The sequence below is a fragment of the Carettochelys insculpta genome, chromosome 7, assembly GCF_033958435.1.
Source record: "Carettochelys insculpta isolate YL-2023 chromosome 7, ASM3395843v1, whole genome shotgun sequence".
Classification (NCBI taxonomy): domain Eukaryota; kingdom Metazoa; phylum Chordata; order Testudines; family Carettochelyidae; genus Carettochelys; species Carettochelys insculpta.
In genome coordinates, this window is record NC_134143.1 from 76,087,964 (window position 1) to 76,098,900 (window position 10,937).

Below are 10,937 nucleotides of genomic sequence, written 5' to 3' on the forward strand. Positions count from 1 at the left end.
TCCACTTTTCAAGAAGCATGTGGAGAAATTGGAGAAGGGCCAGAGAAGAAAAAAGCTATTAAAGGTCTGAGGGAAGACAAAGAAGTGGGTTTGTTTACTTTGTAAAAGAGATAACAGAGGGGACATGATAGCAGCTTTCACCTACCTAAAAAGGTGTAATGAGAAGGAGGAAGAAAAATCTTTGTGTTTGCCCCCTGATGATAGGACAAGATGCAATGAGCTCAAATTGCAGCAAGGGAGATTTAGGTTGGCCATTAGGAAAAAACTTCCTAACTGTCAGGCTGGTTAAACACTGGAATAAATTGCTTAAGGGAGTACTGGAATCTCCATCACTGGTGACGTTAAAAAGTCAGTTAGATGAACACCTATCAGGGATAGTCTAGCTGGTGCTTGGTCTTGCCATGAATGCCAAGGATGAGACCTGATGACCTCTCAAGGTCCCTTTGAGTTCTAATGTTCTATGAGTCTGTGTCCTACTATTGCAGATTGCTGGGCACACAAACACAGTTAGTATGTCCCTCCATACAGTGACAGGAGATCTGGCTACAGGGTTCATGAACTTTCAGCTGCTGAAGTCACTAACTACTGTTAACCAGACTGTTAATGGGCAAGTCACATTCAGAGCTACCATATCACTAATTAGTTTCAAATAGAGCCACCAGGCTGATCTTCTCTCAGGTTCAGGGTCACCACCTAACACCCACCTCTTGACAAAGAAGACCTGGGGCTCTGACTAATAGTCAGACCCAGAGAGCTTGAGTCAGGATTCATGTCCGCAGCTTGCAAGCACAATAGTGTTCATCCAGTGGTGTCATAAACCCAGTATCTGAGCACAGTTTCTGGAACTAGGAGCGCTGGGGCACTCCCACACCCGCTGACTGAAGGTATTAGAAACAACCCAAGCATATGGCTCCAGCACACACACCCCACAACACACACACACACACACACTATGAAAAAAGCTCCAGTTTCTGAAAACAACAGTAGCAATTAGGTCTTGTTAAACCTCCACTATAGCCTGTATTGCTTGAGGCCAGTCCAATGGTAAAGGGCCCACATACACACCTAGGCAATATACCAACCTAGAGATGTAGTTGAGAAAGATATTGTCTGTGTCAAGGGCGCTCAGACTGCTGGAGCTCTTTCTGAATGACTTCACTATTTGCTCCGGAGTTAAATATTTCTGAATTTAATAAGCTAAGTAATTTGGGCTTGTTATGCTGTGCATTAGGATGTTCACTTGCTGGAATTCCTGATCTCAGCAGCTTCACAGGACTCCTCCAATTCTTGGAAGACTGGGCCCCTCTTCATTTCTGTGTCTTCTTATAGGCTGCTCTTGGCACTACCTTCTTCTGAAGTGCTTTGCTGCTCAAGCTTGTGGCTGGGGCCTTTTTTTCTGGAGGCCCCTTCATTATGTTTTGTTTGAGTTGGAAATGCACCTGACACGAAAAGGAAGAAAAGCATCTCTCTTTCTGCTCATCCTCTGCTAGCTTACACCTAGAGAGAGGTCAGTTCTGGTTGCCAGGACAAAGTTCTAACTCTCAAGGCTGAGACAAGCAAAGCTGATAAGTGGCCTCAATCAATTTTGTGACATAATGGGAACAAAGTGCTCAAACCAGGAAGAACCTGATTTCCCACTGACAAACCTGTGAAGGCAAACAGCTATATTTTTACTGTAGCAAGAGGCTCCCAGAACATCAAAGGCTCATGCTTTGAAAGGCAACCTGCTTGGGGAAACAACTCTTGTGTGCCTCTTCCACTTCTCTGTGGGGGCAAAAAGTCTCCAAGGGGTAGCCCTGTCAGTTTGCAACTGCACAAACAACAAGCAGCCCTGTGGCACTTTAGAGACGAACAAATTTCTTAGGTCATGAGCTTTCATGGGTAAAACCCACTTTAGCAGTGCCACAGGACTGCTTGTTCTCTGTGATGGACACACAAGGCTCAACCGATATGTTTTCATGGCTCTTCCTTCCTGCTTAGTTTTCACATTAGAAATTTAGGTCTGCTCCAGCCTGGTAGACTTATGCAACAGGTGACCCACTGAAATAACAAGGTTACTGATCCAAGAGGTGAATATAGCAGAACTGCTTGGTAATAGTGACCATAACGCAATTAACTAGAAGATTTGCCCAGGGTTGCTTCAGTTCTTCAGGACAGGGGGCTGCGGTAGGGAGGGTATGCAGGACTCAGGGCAGGGGTGGGAAGGTCTGGGAGGGCTCAAGGCAAAGGGTTGGCAGTGTGTGTGGGAGCTCAAGGCTGTGGTGCAGCGTGGCCGGTGGTGTTGCTCTCTGGAGCTGGCCCAAAATAGCGGAGACTGCACTGCCCAGCTTCTGATATTGCTCCTGGGGGGCTGGTCTAGGATGGTGGGGACTGTGCTGTCCAGCTGCTAGTGACTGCCCTGGGGTAGTGGGGACCACACTACCCAGCTGGCAGCTGTTCTGTGGGCTCTCCGGGGTATGTTTGCTTCCTGCCCTGTGGGGTCTCTGGGGTGTGCTTGCTTCCTGACCCTATGGTCATTCTGGAGAATAACTGTTCCTGCTACCAGACCCCCCTCCCTTTCTGTTTGATGAGAAACAATCATATTCCATGCACAATCCATTGTTCTGGTACAACCGAATCCTGACCTTGCTTTAAGTGATGATAAGAGGAAGTTACCCACCACATTTGGCGGTCATATCTCTTACCATTTAGGAGCAGCTCTTGAACCAACAGACTTTCAGAGGGATGGATGGACAGAGACAGACACATGAACTCTCTCATATATATAGTAGATTTAACAACTTTGTTGTGGAGAAAACACCACAGTAGCTCATGACAGTAGCACTTAATTTCACAAAGAACTGCACAAAAAGGAGTAAGTTAGTAAAACAGAAATTAAGAGGTCCAGTGCCAAAAGTGAAATCCCTGCAAGCTGTTAAAGCCACCATACGGTATCCTTCCAATTAAAAACAAAGTAAAAGAACCAAAAAAGTAAAAGCAGCAATGAGAGGCAAAAAGGCATACTTTGAAAACTGGAAGTTAAATCCTAGTGAGGAAAATAAAAAGGAGCATAAAATCTGGCACATGAAGTGTAAAATATATAATTATGAAGGTCTAAAAAAAGAGAGAATAAATAGCAATGAATTTAAAGTACGTCAGAAGCAAGAAGCCTGCTAAATAACAAGTGGGACCACTGGACAATTAAGATGCAGAAGGAACACACAAGGGTTTCCAACCCTCCAGGATTGTCTTGGAAGTCTCCAGGAATTAAAGAGCATTCATTAAAACAATCTGACAAACTGGGTCTTTGCCCACGAAAACTTATGCTCCAAAATATCTGTTAGTCTATAAGGTGCCACAGGACTTCTTGTTGTGTTTGAAGATACAGAATAACTCGGCCACCTCTCTGATAATTAAAACAATGTCATGTGATGAAATCTCCAGGTATTTGTTCTACCAAAATTGGCTATCCTATGGATAAGGTCAATGTGGAAAAACTAAATGAATTTTTTTTTTAATCAGTCTTTGCAGTTGAGGCTGTGAGAGAGATTTCCAAACTTGAGTCATGCTTTTTAGGTGACATATCTGAGGAACTGTCCTGGAATGAGGTGGCATGAGAGGTGGTTTTGGAACAAACTGATAAACAGTAGAAAGTCACCAGAACCAGACGGTTTCCCACAAAGACTTCTGAAGGAGCTCAAAGAGTGATGACTGCTGGGGAGGGACAAAACATTTTGGAGAATGTTGGGGATAACATCCTGGTACAAGTGCTGAAGGAAGTGACCGGGGCCATGTGCAGCTTGACCTGCTGCTCACAAACAGGGAAGAAGTAGTAGGAGAAATAGAAGTGTGTGGAAACCTGGGCTGCAGTAATCATGAGCTGGAGAATCTGTGGGTTTGCTTGTGTAGCTTCTGCCTGGCCAGTGGGGCTGGCAGAAGTACTTGTATGGCTGGCTTGAGTTGTCTGAATGAGAAGGCAATCCCAGCCTGGGCTGTAAGTGGCCCAGTTTTAAGCAATTTGCCCAAGACTGGTACTCGCATCTTGGCCCAGAACCCCTCATAATATTACATGGGTCACTCCACTTCCTGCTGCCACCCGTGAGTGCAGGGGACAAGCCCAGCCCCTGCTGCCACCTGGAGCCACGCCTCTCACTAGTCCCCTGAGCAGCTCTGGGCCCTGTGGAGCCCAGAAAAGTATTGTGCCTGGGAGAGCTCTGTCTGCCAACTGCTCTCCCCTTTCCCCTCTTCCTATGGCACTTGAAGGGGCACAAGATCCTTTATGCCCCTCTCCCATTGCCCCTGAACTCACATGTGAAATTCCAGAACAGCGATCTATAACCTACCACTTAGATCAGCTTCTGTATCAAGTGGCTGGAGGATAGCTAGTGTGACACAAATTTTTAAAGGGTTCCAAAGGTGATCCCAGCCAATACAGGATAGTAAGCCTGACTTTAATAGCAGGCGAACTGGTTGCAATTATCATAAAGAACAAAATTGTCAGACATGTAGATGAACATAATTTGGGAAGAGTCAAAATGGTTTTTGTAAAGGCAAAACCACCAATCTACTAGAATTCTCCTAGGGGGTCAACTGCATGGCCATGTCTACATTAGCAAGTCCTTTTGGAAAATCAGTCCCTCTTCCAAAAGAGCAAGTGGAGAGCCCAAACACAAAATGTGCCCTTTCAAAAGAACGCAGCTCTTCTTCCAGTTGCCCTGTTCCTTTCCCCATCCAGGAAGAGCACCTTTTTCCAAAAGACTCTTCTGTATGAAAGTGGTCATTCTGGTCATTGAGATGCCCTCAGTCTCCTCCAGCTGCACTATCTTGAGCCAGGCATTCCCCCAGCCTCTTTGAGGGACCGTCAGGTAAGTGCACGGCTCATCGCATACCCTGAGGACGGGAAGAGAGGAGAGGGGTGGGGAAGGGCAGGGCAGGGGAGACCCACCCCCAGGCACACAGGTGACAGCCTGACCCCAGACATCCCACCCTGGGGTGCTCCTGGCACAGGGGTACGTTCACAGTTGATACTCAGCACCTGCCCCCAGGGACAGCACTGTGAGCTAAGCACACATGCAGGCAGGCCTGGAGGGGATTCCAGGGGGCCAGGCTGTGGACAGCTCACCCACCACCCAGATGGGGACTCTCCCTTGCCTCGATAACTTCCCTCCTGTGCCTGCCAGACCATTACCCAAGAGGGGGCAGCGGGGCCCACCACAGCCAGCACCGTCCCCAAGGCATTGTGGAGGCCATGTGCAACACAGGCCACCATGCAAGGAACACATGCCACTACTAAGGGACATGCCCATCCCCCTTGGGTCGTGGGTGGGGGCAGTTGCCCACAGAGGGTGTGGGGCACAACATCCAGGGCCAGGATGGGGGACTGACCCCCTCACTCACTCTCCCCACCTCTGTCCATCTCATGCAGCTACAGCATCCAAGGGTGGGGAGTGCCAGCACAGCCCTAGGGCCAGCTAGCCCCCATCCAGGCTGGGGGGCTACAGACCCTAGGGAGTGAGGGCCAAGAGGGCTGGACCAGCCTCCCAACAGGCCCATGCCTGGAGGGCCTGACACCACTGCCAGGAGGATGAGGCTGTTGCATACACAGCTACACTCTGCCGTCAGAACATCCTGGGTGAGTGGCGGCTGTCACTCAATGAGGCCAACACGGCCTGACAGCAGGACCCCATGGAGCTGCCCGCCCAATCTCCTGCCCCCTCAGCTGCCCCTACACCTGCCTCCCTGAAGCCTCTGAGGCCCTCACCACTTACCTTCCAGCCAACCTCTTGCCTGCTGTCCTCTGGGGCCTCATGTCCTGGCTCCTGGCCAGGGCAGGCCCCACCAGGGCAGCCCCCACCTCCCCAACACCGGGACCAAACCCACACCTCCTGTGCTCCAAGTCCCCTTCATGCCCCAACGGGAACCCCACACCCAGGGCGGGCGGGGCTCCCAGGACCAGAAGGGTGGCCACCTGGGCTCGTGGCCTCCATGGAATAACCACCTCTGACTATGTCCCCATCCCACCCATCCAAGTTGAGATACCCCCCTCATTTATATAGTTATCACTGCCACGAATGTAAATCATTAAAATCTCAGTTCTATTTTTCCAAAAGATTGTATTGCTTATTGTTAGTAAAGTCTAGTTTTGCTTATTGTTAAAAGAAAAGATACGTGTTTGCAACACTACCATTATTGGGTGGGGAACAGTGAGGGGTGGATGGGAGTGAGGTGCCTGGAGGGTGCTCAGTGAGGGTCATTGTGGCCTTTGGGCAAAAGCCTCCCAGAGGGCTTCCTGGTTGTGAAGCCCATTGCAATGGACCTGGCAGTCAGGGGCCATGGTGGATTGCTCGTATCTGGGGCTGGCCTTGGCCATCCGTGCCTCGGGGGAAGATCTGCTCCCTAGCCTCAATGAGACTGTGGAGGGCACAGCAAGCCCCCATAACCTGGGAGATGTTCTCCACCCCAACATCAAGGTGCATCATGAGGCACATAAATCTTGCCTTCACGTGTCTGAAGGTGCATTCAATGGGGTAGCATGCCCATGTGAGCTGGCCATTGAAGAGCTCTTGGGAAGAGGTTAGGTGGCCCATGCATGGCTGCATAAGCCAAGGCTGCAGGGGATAGTCCAGGTCACTCATCCTCCATGAATGTGCCCTTCATTCTGAAGTTCCTCAACCAGTTCTGAGGCTCAGCAGGCCTCAGCAGCATGTGCAAAGGTGGGCTGGCTGGAAGGAGCCCTTTAAGGCAGTGTGTGGCTGGTGCTCCTGGAAGGGCTTGCAGGCCATGCAACTCCATCTGGCGTATTTCCTGGCCCGTTCTTTCAAAAAGAGTGCCCGTGGACATGCTTTTCCAAAAGAACAGATGGCTCTTTTGGGCCACTTTTATGTGTATATGCAATCTTCTGGAAGATGATCTTCTGGAAGAGAGCGTCCAGAACATCATCCTTCAGAAGACTGCTGTAGTGTAGACATGGCCCATGTGAATGAGGTGGATCCCGTGTACATAGTGCACTTAGACTTTCAGAAATCCTTCAATAAGGTCCCTGAAAGGCTTTTAAGCAAATAAGCTGCCAAGGGATAAGAAGGAAGGTCCTCTCATGGATCAGAAACTGTCTGAAAGGCAGAAAACAAAGACTAGCAGTAAATGGTCACTTTTCAGAATGGAAAGTGATAAACAGTGCTGTCACCCATGGGTCTGTACTGGGGCCAGTACAATATAACATATTCATAAATAATCTGGAACTGCTGGGTAAATGGTGAGATAATAAGATCTGCAGATGATACAAAACTTCTCAAGATAGTTAAGCCCAAACAAACTGTGAAGAGCTGCACAAGGATCTTACCAGCCTGAGTGACTGGGCAACAAAATGGCAGAGGACTTGTAACGTTGATCAGCAAAATAATGCATATTAGACTACTTGACTACTGCATTCATATGTTGTCGCCTCATCTCAAAATGATATTTTGGTATTGGAAAAGGTTCAGAAAAGAGCAACAACAATGATTACAGGATATTGAACAGTTCCTACATGTGGCAAGATTAATAAGATGGACTTTTCAATTTGAAAAAAGGATGACTACGAGGCAATATGATAGAGGTCTATAAAATCACAAATGTCACGGAGAAAGCAAATAAGGATGTGTTATTTACTCATTAAAAACAACGCAGCTGTTTTAAAAGTTAAAAATGGAAGTATTTTCCCACACAGCTCAGGGTCAGCCTGTGAAACTCTGCCAGAGGATGTGGGGAAGGCCAAGAGTATAACAGTGTTCAAAAGCAACTAGATAAATGCATGGAGGATAGCTCCATCAGTGGCTCTTAGCCTTTTTTTGCCAGAAGCTGAGAATAGGCAATGGGGGTGGATCACTCGATGATTTGGGACACCTGACATTGGCCACTGTCAACAGACAGTATACTGGTGTAAATGGACATTTTTCCTGACCTAGAATTGTTGTTTTATGACACCACTGGAGTGGAGAAAATAAAATGTGAACAGCTGAGAAAAGACAGGATTTCAGCAGAGCTGTTTAAAATTTATGAGGGCTTATTTTTGGTGGGGGAGTGCAGAGTTTAAATACAGTTAACTTCCAAAAGTAATGAAGATTTCTGGGCAAGGAAGCCTTTTTTAGAGACTAACCACCTCACCCATTCCGTTCAGGTGACAGATTTTAACATACACTTTGACAAGACTCTACGAGTTCTTCCAGAGATACTAGCTGTGACCAGACCAGTTATTGCTAGTGCGCAAAATAAGCAGGGGTTTTTAAATAGCTTTAAGACCATAAGAAGAGCTATACTGGATCAGACCAAAGGTCCATCTAGCTCAGTATCCAGTCTTCTGACAGAGGCCAAGGCCTGATGCCCCAGAGGTAGTGAACAAAGCAGGTAATTACCAAAGCGATCCCTCCCCTGACATCCATTTCCTACCTCTGACAAACAGAGGCCAGGGACATCATTCCTACCTATATTGGTTAATATCTGTTGATGGACCTCACTTCCAGGACTTTATCTAGTTTGTTTTTTTTTTTTAAATCCTGTAAAGACTTGATCTTCACAACATCCTCTGGCAAGGAGGTCCACAGGCCTGCTATGCTCTGTGTGAAGAAAAACTTTCTTTTGTTAGTTTTAAACCTGCTACCCATTAATTTTATTTGGTGACACCCTCGTTCTTTGTTACGAGAACAAGTAAATAACTTTTCCTTCTTCACTTTTTCCACACCAGTCATGATTTTATAGACCGCTATCAGATCTCCCCGCTTAGTCCCTTTTTTTCTAAGTTGAAAAGTCCCAGACTTTTTAATCTTTCTTCATATGGCACCGTTCCAAACCCCTAATAATTTTTATTGCCCTTTTCTGAACCTTTTCCACTGCCAATATATCTTTTTTTGAGATGAGGCCACATTTCTATGTAATAGTCAAGATGTGGGCATACATGGATTTACACAGAGGCAATAAAATACTCTCTGTCTTATTCACTGTCCCTTTGTTAATGTTTCCTAGCATTCTGATTGCCTTTTTGACTGCTGCAGCGCACTGAGTGGATGTTTCCAGAGAACTATCCACAATGACGCCAAGAACTCCCTCTTGAGTGGTTGTAGCTTAATTAGCCCTCATCATTTTGTATGTAAAGCTGGGATTATTTTTTCTCCAATGTGCATTACTTTACATTTCTCAACATTAAAAATAATTTGCCCTTTTGTTGCCCACTCACTTAGTTTTGTGAGATCTTTTTGAAGCGCTTCACATTCTACTTCGTTCTCAACTATTCTGAACAGTTTAGTATCATCATCAAATTTGCCACCTCACTGTTTATCCCCTCTCCTCCAGGTCATTTATAAATAGGTTGAATAAGATTGGTCCCGGAACAGACCCTTGGGAGACACCACTAGTTACCTCTCTCCATTCTGAAAACTGACCACTTATTCCTACCCTTTGTTTCCTGTCTTTCAACCAGTTTTCGGTCCATGAGAAGACCTTCGCTCTTATCCCATGACAACTTATTGTACTTAAGAGCCTGTGGTGAGGGACTTTAATACAGGCTGTCTGGAAATCTAAGTATACTATATCCACTGGATCCCCCTTCACAACATACTTATTTACTATCTCAAAGAACTCTAGTAGATTAGTAAGGCATGATTTCCCTTTACAGAAACCATGTTGACTTTTCCCCAACAAGTTATGTTCATCTTCATATCTGGCAATTTTATTCTTTACTATAGGTTTAACTAATTTGCTCAGTACTGATGTTAGACTTACTGGTCTGTAATTGCCAGTATCACTTCTAGAGCACTTTTTAGCTATTGGTGTCACATTAGCTATCTTCCAGTCAACAGATACAAAAGTGGATTTAAAGGATAAATTACAAAGCACAGTTAATAGTTCCACAAGTTCACATTTGAGCACTTTCAGAACTCTTAGGTGATTGCCAAACATGAGTCCTTCTTTTTAGGTGACACATCTGAGGACTTGTCCAAGATTGAGGTGTCATTAGAGGAGGTTTTGGAACAAATCGATAAATTTAATAGTAACAACTCACCGGGACCAGATGGCAATCTCCCTAACATCCTCAGTGGTGAAGACCAAAGCAGAAAATTAATTTAGTTTCTCTATAATGGCTTTCTCTTTGAGTGCTCCCTTAGCATCTTGATCATCCAGTGGCCACACTGGTTGTTTAGTAGGTTTCCTGTTTCTGATATACTAAAAAAACATTGTGCTGCTACTACTTGAGTTTTTGGCTAGGTGTTCTTCAAACTTCTTTTTCGCTTTTCTTATTATATCTTTACACTTAATCTGACAGTTTGTGCTCCTTTGTATTTTCCTCACTGGGATTTAACTTCCACTTTTTAAATGATGCCTTTTTATCCTTCACTCCTTCTTTTACCTGGTTGTTAAGTCACAGTGCCACTTTTTTTGGTAATCTTACTCTGTTTTTTAATTTGGGGCATACATTTAAATTGGGCCTCTATTATGGTATCTTTGAAAAGTTTCCAGGCAGCTTACAGGGTTCTTACTTTTGGCACTGTACGTCTTAATTTCTGTTTAACCTTCTGATTTTTGTATAGTTCCCCTTTCTGAAATTAAATACCACAGTGTTGGGCTGCTGAGGTGCTTTACCCACAACAAGGAAGTTAAATTGTATTACATTATGGTCACTATTTCCAAGTGGTCCAGTTATATTACCTGTTGGACCAGATTCTGCACTCCACTTAGGACTAAATCAAGAATTGTGTCTCCCCTTTTGTGTTCCAGAACCAGCTGCTCCAAGAAGCAGTCATTTAAGGTATCACAAAATTTTATCTGTGCATCCCATCCCAAGGTGACGTGCACCCAGTCAATATGGGGATTGCTGAATTCCCTTGTTATTATTGAGTTTTTTTATTTTGATAGCCTTTCTAATCTACCTTAACATTTCATAGTCACTATCGCTATCCTGGTCATGTGGTCAGTAATATCTCTCTACT

General features: G+C 45.7%; 1 protein-coding gene across 1 annotated transcript in view; it reads right to left on the bottom strand.

The window, feature by feature from the left end:
- Nucleotides 1–1,188: 1,188 nt before the first annotated feature.
- The window catches only part of CPN1 (carboxypeptidase N subunit 1), a 43,721-nt gene continuing 33,972 nt past the window's right edge, over nt 1,189–10,937 (bottom strand). The window contains exon 9 of the mRNA XM_075000003.1: nt 1,189–1,439. Coding sequence (XP_074856104.1) covers nt 1,308–1,439 — 132 coding nt within the window. The 3' untranslated portion in view covers nt 1,189–1,307. The remainder of the gene's footprint in view (nt 1,440–10,937) is intronic.